Source organism: Amphibalanus amphitrite, unplaced genomic scaffold, assembly GCF_019059575.1.
Source record: "Amphibalanus amphitrite isolate SeventyFive unplaced genomic scaffold, NRLGWU_Aamphi_draft 000519F_arrow, whole genome shotgun sequence".
Classification (NCBI taxonomy): domain Eukaryota; kingdom Metazoa; phylum Arthropoda; class Thecostraca; order Balanomorpha; family Balanidae; genus Amphibalanus; species Amphibalanus amphitrite.
The window spans coordinates 75725-95018 of NW_024882013.1; the positions used below are offsets into that span (position 1 = coordinate 75725).

Consider the following 19294-nt stretch of genomic DNA (forward strand, 5'->3'; position numbering starts at 1 on the left):
CTCAAGGGACTCTGAGTGACCCCTCCCACGTCCAATCTCAGGAACGGCCGTGCCGACGGGGTTCACAAGTAGCCCTGCTGTCGAGTCCAGGTTCGCCGTACTATGTATATCGACCCGGGCCTTGAGCTGGTGTTCGACAGCCCACCCTCCCGGGACCTAGAACCCGCCGCCACGGTTGGATAATGGATCAGTCCCTCTACTTGACAGGCGCTGGGCCGGGACCGGTGACTTAAATAATGGGATGGTCTGACAATTTACTCTGTTCCTACCACAAATAGCTGAAGTTTGGGGAGAGCGAACGATAATGTTGAAGTCATTAATAAAGAAATACTATTTTACCTTACTCTTCTTTGTATAATATAATACTTCCAAAATCCTTCTTTAGTGTCATTTTGACTGAGTTGCTTTAATTTCAATTGGGAAACAAATGATCTCCAAAACCTGTTCAGCAAGTGAGCATTGCTCGCCTCTAAAAACTACCATCTCCGATGACAACAAAGAAGTCAATCAAACAAAATTGGTAACATGGACGCAAACGTTCTGCCAGCGACGGTAATTAGCACCGTCGCTTGCTCAAAATCACGCATTTGCGGGTGTTGCACATTTCGTTCGGGACACTGATCTTACACTATGTCAAGTCTTTCCAGAATAATGGGCTGTAATTCCATACTCAAACACTTATCACTGTTGACCTAACTTAGTGAACAACTAAATTTAACTTCGCAGCGACGGCATTATGTTTCTGTAAGGGTTACACCTCATCAATGGAGTCGGCAAGTTTGTGACGAGTGTTGATTGGAGGTGTTACTGCGGCAACAGACATTTACATATTGTGGGACTGAAACTGACAGTCATTGCTTGGACACGATATGACAAAATACAAGGTAACTTAATATGAAAGATATGAGGTCTATGTCGGCAACATTCATGCAGTATTATCTATGTACATTGATCATTGAAATGAAATGAATAGCTTTAAGTCTACCTTCGGCTCCAATAAACTTTTCCCTAAGGCGCCTGCAAGATGTGCTTCAATCCAACTGAGAGCACGCTGCTCAGAAACCTCGCAAAAAAACATACTCGGCTACGCTAGTCACGACCCATTTTTCGGATTTAGCAGCATCACTAATAAAAAACGCCACTTTCACTCTAATACCAGTAAAACGCCTTTTGGGCGAAGAACGAGCGAGCGAGATAGTGAGCCCTGCACGTGCAGAAGGGCGAGAGGGTACTTCCAACGGGCTTGTGCAAAGCACCCTTCTAACCGCTCGCAAGCGGTGTGCCAAATTTGAACGCAATCGGCCTAGCCGTTCCTGATATCTGGAAGCGGCATTCTGCACGTGCGCACGTGCAAACGGGGTCCAAAATGACTTTTGCACGGCACCCTACTAACCGGTCCCCAACCGTGTACCAAATTTGAGCGCAAACGGCCCAGCCGTTCTCGAGATCTGGAAACGCCCCCTGCACGTGCGCACGTGCAGTAGCACCCTAACCACAACACATGGGAATGCATTGCCTGGTGGGTGCCTACCTGTATCCCAAGTTTCAGCGAAATCGCCCCAGTAATTAGCGAGTTACTGAAATGGGAACAAATTTGGCACCTCTTCTTTTGTATTTTGCACGTGCAGTGGGGGTCACTCGCATAGATCAGGAGTATCCGACCTTTGGTAGAAGGGATGCAGCTACCCTATAAAAATTACCGCAAGACAATCGCTCAAGCCGCTGCTGAGATATGGGCCTCTCAAAATCATTACTTTTGCAAAACTGCTTGAACACCCTTGACTTTTCACGTTGCACGTGCCACGACGGTTGTAGAGATGTATCAAAAGTAGTCAATTACGGGGTAGAAGGGATGGGGCTACCCAGCAAAAAAGACCGCAGGCCAATCGGTCCAGCGGTTGCTGAGATATAAGCCTCTCAAAAGCGTTACAGGCCGGGCCGGGCCGGGCCGCTCATACTGAGATTTTTCCGTTATATTGAAAAGACTTCGCTTCGCTCGCTGCGCTCGCTCGCTCGTAACCAGAGCAACCCCCTCGCTTGTGTAAAACATAGGCATAGTGGAAGGATCGATTAACCAATATTAAAAAAAAAACAATGGCCCCACAATCAAGGTGCCCCTCAATCCCACAAACAACTAAACGCTACTTACTGCATTTTCCGGCGGTGGCGACGCGCACATCTGCCTGTCGATGGCAGGCGCGCAGTCTCAGCTGGCAGGCATTGTGGTAGGTGTCGCCGTCCGTTCCGCACACGGGTTCGTACCGGCTCGGACACCGCTCTGGACAGGAGCACGAGGTCCGGCCGTCCGGACCGGTCTGACACTGACCGCCGAACGGGCAGCTCGAGTCGTCACAGGAGCCTGTGGAGAGCGGGGACAGTCGTCACAGGAACCTGTGGAGAGCGGGGACAGTCGTCACAGGAGCCTGTGGAGAGCGGGGACAGTCGTCACAGGAACCTGTGGAGAGCGGGGACAGTCGTCACAGGAGCCTGTGGAGAGCGGGGACAGTCGTCACAGGAGCCTGTGGAGAGCGGGGGAGCTCGAGTCGTCACAGGAGCCTGCGGGGAGCGGGGTGGGGTGATAGGTTAGCGCGAGAGAGAGAGAGAGAGAGAGAGAGAGAGAGAGAGAGAGAGAGAGAGAGAGAGAGAGCGAGAGAGAGAGAGAGAGAGCGAGAGAGAGAGAGAGAGAGAGGGAGAGAGAGAGAGAGAGAAATATTTTTTTTTGTAAGCAGCATCTATAAAATAGTTTACATGCAGAAGCTGAGTGGTTCTGCATTTCGACAGCGTGGAGAAGAGGAAGAGCATACAAGAACAGAACAATATGCAATAGGAAGATGAGCCAGAATCGATACGCTGCTAATCGTTCCGGCAAAATATTGGCACCATTGGCAGCGCTGAGTGATGGCCATATTGCCTGTTGGCGCAGCTCTCAGCGTAAACAGATTAATAAGAGATATTATGACGCATTGATAGTAACACACTATTGATGTCGACGTCATATCAAAGTGATGTGCATAGTCAGAGCTGCACGAGCTAATATTGATCTCTTGTTGCCTACTGAGCAGACTGTATGCACACAAAATATGCATTGAATAAGATATGCTAAACTACACAAATATGAATGCATAGCCAAACAATATAGGGACCTAATCAACTTATATGCTACTGCAAATTACGACAGAAATGTTTCAAATGGCGCATCACACAGGCGACTATAAAATCGCTATTAATGTAACTACCTTTTACATCAGAATGCCTCACCATCATATTTTTCAGTTTGAACACAAAAGTGATTGCCAGACTTCAGACCAGGCTATCGGCGGCTGCTCCTCTGTGAGAAAAACACGCGATTCCTCGTTTTAAGTGTAAAACGACGCGTCGGAGCTCGGGCGCGGCGCGATGGATTATTTTGCCGGCGGTTCGTTCCAACTTTTTAGGGCGGCGCAGCGGCGTGACTGTTGTTGCGGTCCGAGTTGGAGCCACTCAGCGGCTCGCCGTGGGCGCCAAATGTGTGCGGTCGTCTCGGGAAGAGCTGCCTGGGTCCGCTGGAGAGCCGAGGGCCGTTGCCGGCGACCGCCGCCGCGGTGGCGGGCGCTCTATAAAATGTGGCGCACCATCAGCGCCGGCCGCCGGCGCAGCGTCCGAGTGATTCCGCCGAGAAAGGTTCATTTCGACGCCAATTTAGAGGCCGGTTGTCGGGCGCTCGAGCAGTGTTCGTGGCACGCGTGACTGTCCATTTTCACCCGCTGTCCCGGCCGGTGGCTTTTCACACCCGCCCCCGAGCCCGCGTTAGTAAAGAGCTATCGGACCACAGGGCCTCTTCACACTATCCCGCACCCAAACTTGGCCATCCAACTTGCGTACGACCTGCGACTATTTTAGGACTCGCATAATTAACCTGCCTCCGTCAACCTAAGACTTTTCATCCCTGATGCTCCCGAGATCTAGCTTCCACCTAAGATTTATCTCACACCAATTTCCCCAGCTTCTCAGCCTTATTTGCAGTCACATTCTAAAGCGGATGCCAACGTCGTACTTTGCCGAACATAATGCCGTAATGTGATTTAGCCTCGCCAGTAAATACGGTCAGTTAATGTCGGCGGCGCCAGAGCGGCGCGGCGCCGTTTGCACGGGCCTGATCCCAGTTAGATTGAATGGGTCTCATTGAGTCCGGTAACCGATTCCGCCGGGAGGGAGCCGAGCCCCGCCGTGTAGCACAGAGGCGAGCTAACTCTGCCCGGCTACATGCAAACCCACTGCGCACCGCAGGCAGGATGGATAGGAGGCGTCTATACGCTAACCCACTGGGTACCGCAGGCAGGACAGAGGCTACTTGTCTATCAGCTTCTTTCGAAGCTGGATTAGAATCCGGATCAGCGGTAAGGGATTACGGGTGTTTCCATGGGCAGCCTAAGCCCTTACGAAGCACTTATCCGGATCAGTGATGCCCATGGAAACGGGTCCACACGATTATCCGTGTGTGCCAGCAGGCGACAGAGGCGAAGCGACCATGCACCTATCCGCTGCATACTCGTACCAAAAGGCTCAAACTCATGCTAAAGCAAGCTAGCCCGACCCGTCTACAATAATAAGAACTTGAAATTAGCTTGCACCTCCCTGATGTACTTCTTTCTTATTGATAAGTACCTTATCGGAAAGGTCAAAGGAAATAAATATAAGATATTTCACTGCTTAGTGCTTACCTTTGGCGAGATTGCGCGCCTCCAGTGGAAGATCTGAAACAGAAACAACAGTAAGTATCTGACACAGATGAAATGTGACGGGCACAGTACAGTGTGGCTTACAACAGGACACAGTGTGAATGTATGTATTTAAGTATTTGATAGAGGTAAAACTCAAACACGGCACAGTGAAAAAAGCCGTAAATATCGGCAAAGTAAACCAAAGAACGAATCATGAAACGTTGCCCGTTTACTGCAAGTATATTACGCTGCTTTCAATATCTGTTCCAGCCGCCATAAAAATAACGGCTTGATCAAGAATATGCTAATGACGGGTTCTCAGCTGCATAAAAGCAGGCTTCCATCATCTCTGTGCGGATTTTGCATCAAAGAGCACTTAGCACAACGTCTTTCTCGTCTGCGCAGCTTTCCCCAGAAATCACTGGTCATGTCCTTAATCCAGACAAATGGCCTCGACATAACAATAGGAAGCCTCGCTACCCTTCTCCGCCGTAAATAGGGCCCGGCCGCGAGAAATACATAAATAATGCATGATGCTCCATGGCGAGTGGACCCCGGCGGGCGGCGATTAGTTATTACCGCCATCTTTCATCGCAAACAAGACAGCGGCCAACGGCTGGAGGACAGCGGTCGAGCATTGGCGCACACAGCGGTGTATGGTGACCCGTGATTACCTTACTGATATTCAGACAGGCGGTTAAGAGTGAGCTGCGAGGGGAGTGGGAATGATAAACGGCGAGCGGCAGAGATAGCCACCGGTTGTCTGTGAGTGATTTTGCTCGGTCTGTCGACAGGGAAATCCCGGGATTTCACCGTGATCTGAGGCTTATTGAGCTCCTTTTGAGCTATCATTGCCATCAAATATAGTGGTCGTCACTAACCAGCATTCTGACCTATGACTTACATCCTGGTCTATATGTTACGGGCCAAGTGCGAAGGCTAGTCCGTTTGCGAACGGACTAGTCCATTCGCGAATGGACTAGGCCGTTTGCGAATGGCGGTCCGTTTGCAAACGGACTAGTCCGTTTGCGAATGGCCGGCCATTCGCGAATGGCCTAGGCCGTTTGCGAACGGACGGGTTTGTGGCGTTGCACTTAGCCGCCGGAAGCATGGATCCTCGGATTGGGGTACGATTCCGAATGAATGGGGGACCGCTGGTCGATGCAGGGGCGTCGCCGACGGGGGGGGGGTCGGAGGGGTCCGGACCCCCCACACACACATTCTTGAAAATATGCCGGTCCGACGCCCCCTCCCCCCCCCTACACAGACACTTTTGGCCACGAAAATCGATCAAGAATAAAATAAAATATTTAAAAAAACGATTTTGGTGCATTCTCAAAATAAGATTGTCTAAATCCGAGGAGTTTTCAGTATTTGGTGGGGATTACTTTGACTGACCGTCCGACCAGATCCCCTAGTCGAAAATCCGTGGCGACGCCACTGCGTCTATGTTTAGTTTGTTCTCCGGAGCAGATCTGCGAGCTGGCGCAACTCTGGGTTAAGGTCTCCACACACCTGGTCCATTCGGGATGAGACTTTCCGCTGAACCCTGCACAACGCGGAAATTATAGCAACGTGTTGCCGCTGGAAGACGCTGTTGAAGACGGGTACATCGTGGGCACCGTCAAAGGAAGACTAGATGGCGTGTACAGCCGTCACAGTCTTACACCATGTACGGGACGCTTTATTGCGTCATCGGATGTTCCTTCCGGGGCCGCAATTACCCTTCGTGAGTGTGCCCGGCTCATGTCAACGACTGGGGGACAAGGCATGTTTACATGGAAGTGCCGAAAGATGTGTACTGGACGGTGTAAATGTATCAAGGCTGGAGTGACATGCACCAGTAGATGTCATAAAGGGGTGGCCGGCAATAAAAAATAGGTAAGTGTCGCACTGGATCAGTGTGTTCTTGAGTTGAGTTTGTTTCACTTCACCATTACATTGCAAGGCTCATGAAATTCATCGTCAGACAATGTTTCCAAGGGGTGAACGCAATGGTGGGGTGAGGTAAAGAAGAGGCGACCTCAGCATGACTGAGTAAGCATTTTCCGGTTGAGTTACCAATACTTTGCACGCATCATTTCACACGGGACTTTGCACATGCCAAGTTAACTTGCCAAGTTGACGTCACTTTGCTGGATATTTCGCACTTGGCCTGACTTCGCACTTGGACTGGGAGCATAAACGCCCGTCCATTCGCAAACGGCCTAGGCCAACTGCAATAACGCACATGGACTAGTCCATTCGCAAACGGCCTAGTCCAAGTGCGTTATCGCACTTGGACTAGGCCATTCGCGAATGGACTAGCCTTCGCACTTGGCCTGCAACATATATATTCTAAATCTGACGGAGGCGGTGACCTATAGCTGAGCTCCGATCACGTATCGGGGCCCTGCTCTCTGCTCATCTGATTCCGAGTCGGCAGATACCTCGGGCCACTCTGGCCGTGCTGACGTGGTCGGTCTCAGGCACGGCTACGACCCTCTCCTGTGGGCGCGCCCGCTACCTCGCGTGGGATGCCGTCCCGGCTGTATCGAATGACGACGCTCTGCCGCCGGGCCGATGGACCGGGCGCTGACCGACTGCGGACACTGCACGTTGTGTGGAAAATACTCACCGGACCGAGTCCCCGTGTGTTTATTGGGGCAGGTGTGGTTTCTGAAATCAACGCTGGACGTATTTTGACGATTTTCAGTAAACGGATGCTAAAACGTTAGTTATGTCGAAGAAAACGGCACATCGATGTGGAGAGGGCTATTGCTGGGTCTCGATATCAGGGCCTGCTTTTGTTTATGAGCTAGAAACATGACAATGATATAATTCAAATCCAATCAAGTTTAACCAGCGCCAGTTGAAGGTCATGCAAGTGCAATTAACCCTCGCCCATGTAGGGGGGGGGGTTGGTGCAACCCCCCCCCTGAGGTTTTCCGGAAATAGTGCAAAAACGGCGGCGCGCAGCGCCGCCAAATTTTGGGTACCTTATGGGGCAAACCTTGCGCATCTTTTGATAAAAAAATTTGACCGGGTCATGTCAGGTCACGGAGTTATGACGTCACAAAGGGAACAGCCTCCGGCCGGATTTTCACAAACTGAGTGCCAACGCCCGAGGTTTCCTGCCGGTGGTACGGACATCGGTTGATGGATCGTGATGAAACTTCCCATGCATGTTGGGGCAAGTATTGGCTATCATATGGTATAAGAAACTTGACCGGGTCAGGTCAGGTCACGGAGCTATGACGTCACAAGAGGAACAGCGTCCGGTACTATTTTTGAAAAGCGCCCGAACCACTATTTTGCTAATTCTTGTCACCTCAATGGGAATATGCAGCAATATTAGCTTCTATAGGGAGCAAATGGACCTTCCAAATCCAAAAATACAATCAGATTTCAAAAATTTAAATTTTGATTTTTCGAATTTCTGCCGCCGACTGTGACCTTGCCGACTTCCGGCGCTCCCAACGCGCCATTTTTAGAGCTAGGGAAACGAAATACATACCAAACGATAGAGAATTGATCAAGGAACACGATAGTGAAGGTTTCAAGTCGATATCTCCCACCGTTTTGCCGCAATCGCCGCGGAAAGTTGAAAAAAGTCTATTTTTCCGAAAATTTGACCTTTGACCGGTCAAAAGTAGGTCAAATGTTGACCTAGGACCAAAAAATATACCACCAATCGCGAGATCTCGGCGAGAGCAATCCGTTGGTCTTTTCCGCTAAGCTCTACGACGCTCCGTTTTCAAACGCCAAGGGGGGGGTCGCACCAACCCCCCCCCCCCCTGCATGGGCGAAGGTGGCAGATCGCCGTTTACGGGCGAGGGTTAAGATAGTGCCCATTGACCATCATTTTCGACAATATAATTATCTTCTAGCCCATTACCGTAGCGCTATAGCTCGGGCCGTAAGCAATATCTATCCAAACGCCTCGTATAGTTAACATCCTCTCCAATGCTGCCATAAATAACATATAGCCTCCGTTGTTGTGTTGCTGCAGATATGAGACATTTTTAGAGCTTGTGATCGATACGACTTTTCAAAGTAAAACACTGCAGAGTGCAAAATGAAGATTCCTCTTCCATCTGCAAATGCACTTCACTTCAAACATTGAATGAGTGTGAGGGGTCATACATTAGGTATCGTCTTGCTCCAATGCTATAGGTATTTTTTCTCGATGTTTGAACATTGCTCACGTCATAGTCCAATGCCTATTCTGAGTTCATTATCACCTGCAATGCCGTGAGTTCAGTGTCACTCTTGTTCAGTGTCATCCTGCCGTTAACTCAGCGTCAGCCTGCTATGAGTTCAGTGTAACCCTGCTTCCAGTTCCTGAAGCTGCGCAGTGGCAGTAGGTGACTGTCGGGGCCGCCCCACAGGACGGTCCGCCGGTAAAAGGTCCCGCGGGTGCAATGTCCGACGCTCACCCGCTGCTAAAATACGGTCTACCGGAAGCGGAACAGCGCCGCCGGCAAATGTGTTGTCAGAAATGGCCTGACCCACACCGCTGCGGGTGAAAATGAGTTCCCGGTATAGACAACGAGAGCTACTTGCCATTCTAAATGGAACGGAACACGTCGCCCCAGGCGCATTTCATTCTGTGTTTGAAGATATTCCTTTACAAAAGTTATGCGCGCCATAAAAGCGTCTCGGGAATGATATAGCTGGAAATCCTCAACTGCGTTTACGTTGTCAGCTATCGTGAGTTACTCGCAGTGGAAATCGCACTGCTCTAACGGGGACGAATTTATAACAATGGCCCACGGCTGTGGATCGCTGATATGTAGTTTCAAATCCTGCCCGCGCGCAGAAACTACGGGATCTATCCAAGCCGCGCCATCGACTGATTCGCTGCATGACGTTGACTATTCATAAGCTGAGTATAAATGCAGTTCAGTGGGTGGACGGCCAGCGTCGGTACGCTGAACTCAAAGCTGTGTTATTTACAGTATCCAATGCACAGGAAATGGTAACTACGTGATAATAATTATGTCAATGGTCAATTGTTCTGAAAAATATAGTATTTTATGCAAAATATGTTCCATATTATTTCAACAAGCTACTGCCATGCATCGAAGATATGGTTTGCTTATTTACAAAAAAAAAAAACGTATTTCGTACGCACGGGTAGCCATATAGCATGGTCAATAAACTTCCTCAAGTCAATTTGATATGCTATTCAAACCTGTACTATTGCACCTTGAAACAGCATTTAAAGATAAACAACACGGTACCTACTTACTTTTCTATGAGAGGTATTTCACAGCCGCCAAACAGGATATGGTTTAATTACGCCTCCAGTCATCAAATTTTGCCAGTTCCGACCTTCAGCCCAACCTCGGTAACCAATTAAATTATAGCGAATTACGATCAGCGCTGTTAAAGTGGTCTCTAGTTACATTACCATGCCACTTCAGACGTGCAAACGAACTAAAAAAAGAAGAAGAATGAAGTGACGAAATGCAAGTTACAAGCAAATGAGGCTTGTAAGCAAAACAGATGAATAATAGCAAACAGACCGCCAACCGATAAAAACACACACAAAATGAGAAGTTCTACCAAACACAGGAATGAATGACACATATGCGAGATATAGGATACAAGATAGATTAGAGACGAGAGAGAGAGAGAGAGAGAGAGAGAGAGAGAGAGAGAGAGAGAGAGAGAGAGAGAGAGAGAGAGAGAGAGAGAGAGAGAGAGAGAGAGAGAGAGAGAGAGAGAGAGAGAGAGAGAGAGAGAGAGAGAGAGAGAGAGAGAGAGAGAGAGAGAGAGAGAGAGAGAGAGAGAGAGAGAGAGAGAGAGAGAGAGAGAGAGAGAGAGAGAGAGAGAGAGAGAGAGAGAGAGAGAGAGAGAGAGAGAGAGAGAGAGAGAGAGAGAGAGAGAGAGAGAGAGAGAGAGAGAGAGAGAGAGAGAGGAGAGAGAGAGAGAGAGAGAGAGAGAGAGAGAGAGAGAGAGAGAGAGAGAGAGAGAGAGAGAGAGAGAGAGAGAGAGAGAGAGAGAGAGAGAGAGAGAGAGAGAGAGAGAGGAGAGAGAGAGAGAGAGAGAGAGAGAGAGAGAGAGAGAGAGAGAGAGAGAGAGAGAGAGAGAGAGAGAGAGAGAGAGAGAGAGAGAGAGAGAGAGAGAGAGAGAGAGAGAGAGAGAGAGAGAGAGAGAGAGAGAGAGAGAGAGAGAGAGAGAGAGAGAGAGAGAGAGAGAGAGAGAGAGAGAGAGAGAGAGAGAGAGAGAGAGAGAGAGAGAGAGAGGATATCAGTCAAGTAAACTCAAGATATGAAGCTGCTTCTTGAGATATTCTTCAGTCTCATCGCATACACTGCTAAGCATATCGACAATTTTCCTAAACAGGATCGCAAACAAATGCCTCCTACGCAATTACGCATCCTTTCTTCAATATTGAATCTGCGCACCCTGTGATCCCGGTCTCCATCTCATCTGTCCGGCGGGGCGTCAGCGTCGCTCCCCGCCCCCAGCTCAGCGGCCACAGTGCTCATAATCGTCCCCGTCCGGCACGGACACCCACGAGCACGCCTTCACGCCATCCCATCCGGGCCCGATCGCCGCGCCTCGAAGGGACGGCCGCTGGCGGTGCGCCGAGTCGCTGCTCGCCGCCGTCGGGCAGGACGCGCGCGGCCGGCGGCTCGAGACGAGCCCGCATCGATTGTGTCGGCCGTCCGCGGCGGCGGCGGCGGCGGCGGTGATGGCGGCACGGGAGGCCTGGCCCGTGGTGGGAGTCCCTGGCGATCCGCTGCCTGCCTCCACCGCCACCGCCCCCCCCCCCCTCCCTCTTTGGGTCACGGTGTGATAATGCGGCGCAATTAAGGGTGCAGGCTCACCGCGCGCCCAGCGCTAATTCCCGGCCCCCTCTGACAGCCGAGACGCGCCGCCGCGCCGACCAACGAGTCTGTGTTGGGGGGGGGGGATGGTCAGGGAGCGGGTCTGTGGAGGTGTGATGGTGTAGACATTTCGTGTCTTTGATTATAGGCGAGCCGATTTGGCCGATTTGAATTCGGCAAAATCAGAAACTCACGCTTTGGCGTGAGTTGTGTTGATATTGTAATGATATGAATGGTACGCCAATTCTTTTTTACACATGCCTGTGAAAATTGATCATATATTCAAGGCTACAATAATTAAAAAACGTTCTCATTTTTTCGAATCAATTCATGTTTTGAAAACATGACATGTGATAAGAAATGTATAAGATACCAGTGGTCATTGGTCAATGTCTAATCCTTAACGAATGACGAAAAGGAGGCTTCAGGATGTGGGAAGGATTACTGAAAAGAGCCTAACATTTTGCGAACATTTTACGAGACGTCACTTGCATCATGATGCACATAAATAATGCACAAGCCCTTAGGCGCTGTCTTGCGCTTTTCACATCACCTTATGTGGTAAATATGAAGTGCCTGCCTGTGAGAATTTTCAGCAGCGCACTCGCAATTGCCACCGAATAAAAGTGGTGGGCTAATTGGACAGGGGGCTACGGAGTAAAATGCAATATCGAACTATTGGACAATGCGTAACACTAACCTAAATTCTGCACAGAAAACACACCACCACACAATTTCAGTCTTACTTTGCCCCTGACGTGAAGGGAGCTAAGGTCAGCAATTTAAACGATAACGACACCGTAACGAATGACCACCACAATTACCTCATATATTGGCGCTCTCTCATCTAACGGTTGATAACGCCATCACTCTTAGTAGATCCATCGGCCTGGTGACAGGACCGAACTCTGTTCGGACTCCGCTCACACTAAGAACGCCGCCCCGAGGCCAGCCGACAGCTTGATGGATACTGCGGCCAGATCTCCAGTTCAATTTCTCCGGTCTCTTTTCAGACCGCCAGGCCTAGTGCGTCTTCCCAGAAGAGAGTGGATTTCAGGCGACATGCTTTTCTCGTGTGTCGGTTTTGTACTGAAGCCCATTTACGTCTCAATGTGTAAAGGGTAGGCGCAAGAAGGCCCTAGATAAAGTACCCCAGACTCAGGGAAGAAAACATATATTGAAGAGGCGCCTACGGCCAGGCGATGAAGAAACCACAGGGAAAGTGGTTATATTGAGAAAAACAAATATTGAGGGAAAATGCGAGAGAAGCTAGACTGGTGTCAACGCCAACACTAAAACTTTTTGCGGTTGTAACATATATAGGTAAACAGCAAATAGGTCATCATATTTCAAACCAAAGTAATTCAAAATGGTGTATTTAGGAAAACTTAAAACAAAATAGTCATGCATTTTACGCCATGCACTCTCTACCAGCTCCGGCCACATGCACACGTGTATCTACGACACTGACTGTTGACGACCATCCGTCTCCATACTCACAGTTGAGCAGCAGCAGAATGCTAGAAATGATGACAAAGATGACGACGAGTGTGACCAGCAGCGCTAGTACCAGCGGGATGCGACAAAGAGTCCGCGAGCACAGCTGCTGGGCACAGCCGCCGGGCGACCTGCGGCCCTCAGCGGCCTCCACGAGATCCGGTTTACTGTCCTGGAGCTGCAGTGAGCCAGGGAACACGGGCTTGTCCGCGCGGCCGCCGCTACCGACACCACCACCACCAACACCACCACCGACACCACCGACACCAACACCACTACCGACAGCGCTGCCACTGCTGACGAAACCGCCCGTGTCCAGTCCGTCCTCACTGATCGTGTCCGGTGTGTAGGTGAAGGGGCGGCCTCGGTTCGGCGCCGGGACCACCCCGTAGCCATCGGCGTGGCTGCGTAACTCACTCTCGAAAGTCCCCACCTCTCGGTAGAAGTATTCGGGATATTGGTCCCCACCGCCGCCCGCGCGGCCATTAGAGTACATGGTTTGTGCGCTGATCACCATCTCGTGAGGTCACGGAACTAACAGAGACACCTAGGTCAATGAGGTTCAATGCAATGACCTCTGCCGTTTCGAGCGTATATTTGACTCACTGCCATCTTGACTACGCCTGGAACGACCGATTGTTTAAGTCGTGAGAAAGGGTGCGAGAAGAGGAGAGGAGAGAAGAGAGAGCGAGAGAGAGAGAGAGAGAGAGAGAGAGAGAGAGAGAAAGAGAGAGGGAGAGAGCGCTGCCGACCCCGCTCGCGATGGTGTTTTGGAAAAACGCTGCCGGCCAATTTGGCCATACTATTTATCAGGGGCATGTTCACTGTCGGGCAGACAAGCCAGTCAACGCAAAATGGAGCGCTGCGCGAGAGAAAACTCGGGGGAGCCACGGCCAGACGCAAGAGCACGATGCAAGCAACAAAATATGCAAAGAAATTAAAACGAGGGACGGATGATGGAAGCACCCCAGCGTCCGGATATTCGTTTTGTAGCTCGTTTTCCTGCGGAGGCCAAGTTCTGTCGCCGTACCCCGGGGACAGGTAAACAGGCGGCAGACAAGTTTTAAAGTCGCCGCGCTGTTGGCTGACATTCGCTGATGCACGAGTCCGCCACGAAAGACGACCATTCCGAGGTCCGCACTGCACTCTGGGGTGTTGCATGGCAGCGGACGCTGCTTAGGGGCAGGCCGAGGGCAATAGACGTTGAGTGAAACTGCTCATTTCATGTTTATATACGAGCCGTTTTGCTTACAGGGTACCACTATCGCAATTGCACCAGAAAGACATGGTGAGGGCCCATTTACTGCGTATTTAAGAGAATTGGCGACCCAATGACGCCGTGGGGGTCTTGCTAAACTCCCTGACATGAACGACCTCATCCTATTCATGATTGAACAAATTGAAACCAATCGTCAACTCCCAAAGGCAAACGTCTTTTCGTGCGATGTCATTAGGACGCGACGTCCCTCGACGTAAATGATTAACGACTAGGTTTTGATCTGTGCAGTGAGCATATCTTGAACTTCATACGGATTGTTGCGTATGATCTCAGGGTTGGCATGAAAAATGCTGGAAACATTTATTTTCCAGTCAAGAGTGGAGCTTTTCCAGGGAAGTTGGTGGGGCAAAAAGTCGTCAAACCTACAATGTCCAATTGTTGAGTTCGATTAAGTGCAAACTGTTAGATTATTCTTTTCATTACAGAGATAATGTTTGACATCAGACATTTCAAAACTCCCCAATGCGAAAAATATTGGTTAGCTAATGCAACAAGATCCTAAGAGTCAGCTTAAGTTGGTGGGGCAAAACACATATTGGTGGGGCAAAATGGCAAGTTGATGAGGCAGCCGCCCCACCAACTGAATAGGAAGCTCCGCCAGCATGTTCCATCTGGAACCTTTTGTCCGTAAAACAGACAACAACTTGAAAGTACAGGGTGATTTTTTTACAGGGCAAAAAGTCTTTAAGCCTAGTATAGTATATCTACGTGAAAGGAAATTGTTTGTCATTTTGTTTTCAGGACCTTTTAGAGACTTCTTGGGACTCATTCTGTTGTCGAGTTCCGTGAAAATGGCGCACAACAAAATGTTTTCCCCTAAATCGCCAATTACTCCAGGCTTGCGTGCATTAAAACTGTGCTCACTTCGAGCACGTTCTGTAAGCCTAAACGGAGCTCAAACTCAAAGCTTTTGTCTGCAAAGGAAATGTCAGAATGTGCTTAGTACAAAGATATACATTTGCTGTCAGTCGATGTGTTTTCTGGTACCACCATTGCACTTTACTTTTTGCCCTGTATAAAAAATCACCCTGTATGTCATGTATGCATACGAGCATGAAGATAGCGGCCTCAGATGTATCTCACTAAAGTGTATTTTTTACGGTGGACGGATCCAAAAACAAACCCAAACTACAAACAGTTCCGGAGATAGACTGAACCAACAGAATCAAAAGAGCCTACCATCTTACAATTGATACCATTTCTAATGGCCGCAGGAGATGCCTCGCCACGAATTCCAATAAGTTTCGATGAAGGCGTTTTTGATGTAGCTTCCGGCTGCGGCGCGTCTATAAATCAGTGAACAGTCGGCTCTGCCGCGCGTCTGTTTTTGATATACGTTTAATAAGTCGGACGCGCTGAGCCGGCCTGATTGACTGTTCAACGATGGCGGCTGACGGGCTGACGGATCGCCCTCATTGGTCGGTTCGGCCGCAGGGTGGCCGTCGATTCGTAATGCCGGCACATGCTGACAGAGCTATATAGGACAATAGGACATGGTGGGCCACCATATCCCGCGACCTGGTGGGGAGGGGGCTATTTTTTGCCCCCCCCCCCTCCAGACTTTTCGATATATCTCCAGAACCGCTGCGCTGATCGTCACCAAACTTTCAGTACCCTCCCGGACATCAATTTTACACATGGTGACCAAAAATTTTTCCAAAGGCTATGATAGGTTGGCCGGAAATGACGTCAGAGTGACGTCATGTTCTGCCGTTTTCGACCCAAAAAAGGGTTTCGCGGGAAGAGCTGTCAGGCCTATAGCTTTGCAAATACAGAAAAATGATAAGAACATAAAAGCTGTAGAATTGAAAGGGCTACAAAACTGCTATCTCGGGTTTGTGAAATTTTTGGATTTTGACCCCTAAAAATCAAAAATAGATTTTTTGGATATTATAGTCGAAAAATCCAAAAAGCTTTTTGAATTTCGCAAAAACCGGAATATATGTGATAGTCCTTACCGCCTTCCATCCACATACCAAATTTGAGATTGATACCTCTTTTTTGGCGAAGTTATAGTGAAAAAACTGTTCAAAATTGATGACGTCAAATTTTCAAACTCAATGTTTAGCAATTCTAGACCCCGTAGCGCAAAACAAAGACCACCATTAGACTCCCCGTGACGAGCTGCATCGAATCAATACCCATTTTATGCAAAACTATCAACTTTAAAATTTGACCTTTTTTGGCCTGACCTTGACCTGACCTTGACCTGAACTTCACCAGAAAGTGACCTAAGCCGTACCTGATAGTCTTATAACCAACACCATTGAGTTGGAAATGAAAAATTGGCCATAAAACATGCATCACACAACCTTAGTAAAGTTGGGCTCATGTGACCTGACCTGTGACCCTTGGTGACCTGACCTGTGACGTGACCTGGTATTGTCAGTGACCTCTAATAGCAACATATCTACTAGGCAACTGACGCCCTATCGCTGATTCTCGACAAAATGCGTTTTCCTCGGTGTTATAGCGCATTCCCTAGAAGACCCGTGAACGGTGAAACATTTCATCTTTGACCTGACCTGTGACGTCATTGGTGACCCCGAGGTCAATGAAATTTGGTTTTCTTCGACAAGTTTTACAGGCCTTTCGAACGCCGTTTGAATTTTGCGGATCCGTCCAGTAGTTTCGGAGATACGAGGGGGGGCAAAAAATAGCCCCCCCACCAGGTCGCGTTATAAACAGACCCCACCAGGGCGCGGGATATCGAGCCCATATACAGTGACTTGAGCATGTGTCGATCCACACCATAATAGCAAGTAGCGAGAGAAATGTTTCCAAATGTAAGGAGTTCAGCATCAACGAGTGGCTTTTTAAATGAGCCTTGTCAAAATACTGGAAAGTGGGTGCCAAAAAATCAACATGTATAGCTGCAATGGCCTTTGGAAAAGCGCACAAAATGAAAAAAAAAAATGTTCAGATGGATTTAATCAGATCAGACGATATTAATAGCCTTGTTTGTCATGAGCAGGTTGTAATTATTTGTCATTCATGCAGCGATGTCATTAGAGAAATATTGCAGACCCCGTACTGTGGAAAGTCTATCCGCTCGGGAATATGCCCAAACTGTGAGTCGACGTCACCTTCATTGACGGTAGCCCTGACGCCGAGGAATACAGGGCGTCAATCTTAATTTACACCACAGCAAAGCCGAGTATTCCTACTGCGGGGAGCTAATGCAGAGTGATACCTGGTGATGCAGAGTGATGCAGAGCTCTATACAAACCTACCCACTATGAAAACCTACCATAAAAACACTAAAATTCCTGATTAATCAACACATCAAACATGTATCTTTTAGGTGCCCGCTATTCCGTCGTGAAAACGGCTATCGTGGAAAAGAGAAATGCTGACATAACATTTTAATCCGTTTATAACTATTTCTTTAAATAAAATAATATGTTTTGGTTCAACATTGACAAATTATGCATACAAGTGGGTCCGGTGTCATTTAGTGTTTACAGTCACTGTGGAATGCGGCAGCGTCTTCCTTAAAAATTAACATTCACCAATGCTAGGAACCCGGAAACTAACAGACATTGACCTAGTCTATCTTCACAAATTCCATCACGCAATCGTCTCACTGCGCATTTATCCAAGAGCCAATGAAGAAATGCACGTGAAGCAGCCCATCCATTGCGATTGGCGTCTGCCTGCCGCCCCCGTCCGCCGCTCTCCAGAGACCAGTCAGAGTCGCCGGAGCGCCAGAATCGCCCACGGCGCGCACCAACTGTCGCCATGTTTCACCCGCGCCGCGATGGCCGCACACGGCCAGCCCGCACGCCGATTTCGCCGTATTTGCGAGTTCGCGGCGTTGGCGACGTAAATTGGTGACGGAAAGAGTAACGGCTTTCGGGAGGCTTTCCATCCGGCGAAGATAAGTAACTTTCCGAGTTGGGCTCAGCCCCGGGGAGCTGCTCGAACGAGATGGCTTCTCGCGGCGGCGTCATCCTACAGGACTGGGTGACGTCAGAGACAGAGTGGCGGGGCGGGGCAGAGAGTGGGAGCTGCGATATCAAAGGCGTAATGAGAGCCAGAAGCAAACCCTCCCGATACTGGCCATTTTGACACAAAGAAATCCGTCAAATGTATATATATATATATATATATATATATATATTTTAGAGTTGCAAATAAATACACGGGCATGGGGAACTTGTGCGTGCTACGGGTGCTACACCAGATAAACATTATAATAGACATAGATGTTATGGGGGAACGATCAACGAACGTGGTCCATAGAAAGTGACTTCCGGCACGATGCTATGAACACTGAACAGCAATGTTGCCACAACCACCGCTCTCAAGGAAAAGAAGGCAGCCTTCTGTCTACATAGTGTGAATTTCTTGATTTGGAATTTCTGGCCAATACGCGCGGCCGTCAAGCTATTCACAAATGCTTTTTTCACAACAGACGCTTACTGTCTGCCTCATTAGGGATTACAGATCTGAGTTCCACGGGAGAATGAAGATATCAATTGTTCAATGCATGACAAATGAGGTGGAATATAATACCGAAACTGGAACGAAATGCAGCATCAGTATGGTATGCGATCATCCGATACAGGGTGATACTCGGAGAAAGGGAAAGAGAGGGGAAGAAAAGAGAGAAAGAGAGAGAGAGAGAGAGAGAGAGAGAGAGAGAGAGAGAGAGAGAGAGAGAGAGAGAGAGAGAGTGAGAGAGAGAGAGAGTGACAGAGACAGAAACAGAGACAAAGACAGACAGAGAAAGATATTGAGCACGATGGATGCTCCCAACGGGGACGTAGGACGACGCCTACCGTCTATTTCTGCCTTCTGGGAACACTACGGATTGATCGGACTGACCGAACGGGGTGGGAGGCGGGGAGGGGGAGTAAAGGTGATCAATGAGTCAAATCTCTGCACCCTTGTCCCCTTTCTAGAAGAGAATACTGATCTGCGCGCAAAACGAAAAGGTTATTTCCAGTAACAGATGATTTGTGCAGCCTAATGAGACTAAAAATACGGTATGG

The 19294-nt window shown here is 49.0% G+C and overlaps 1 protein-coding gene across 1 annotated transcript in view; it reads right to left on the bottom strand.

Annotated features, from left to right (window-relative positions):
- The window catches only part of LOC122393154 (agrin-like), a gene marked incomplete at its 3' end in the record, with an annotated part of 89055 nt that extends 75541 nt beyond the window's left edge, over window positions 1-13514 (bottom strand). The window contains exons 1-3 of the mRNA XM_043388896.1: window positions 13022-13514; window positions 4701-4733; window positions 2150-2359 (exon numbers count right to left, since the gene is read on the bottom strand). Coding sequence (XP_043244831.1) covers window positions 2150-2359; window positions 4701-4733; window positions 13022-13514 — 736 coding nt within the window. The remainder of the gene's footprint in view (window positions 1-2149; window positions 2360-4700; window positions 4734-13021) is intronic.
- Window positions 13515-19294: the final 5780 nt, after the last annotated feature.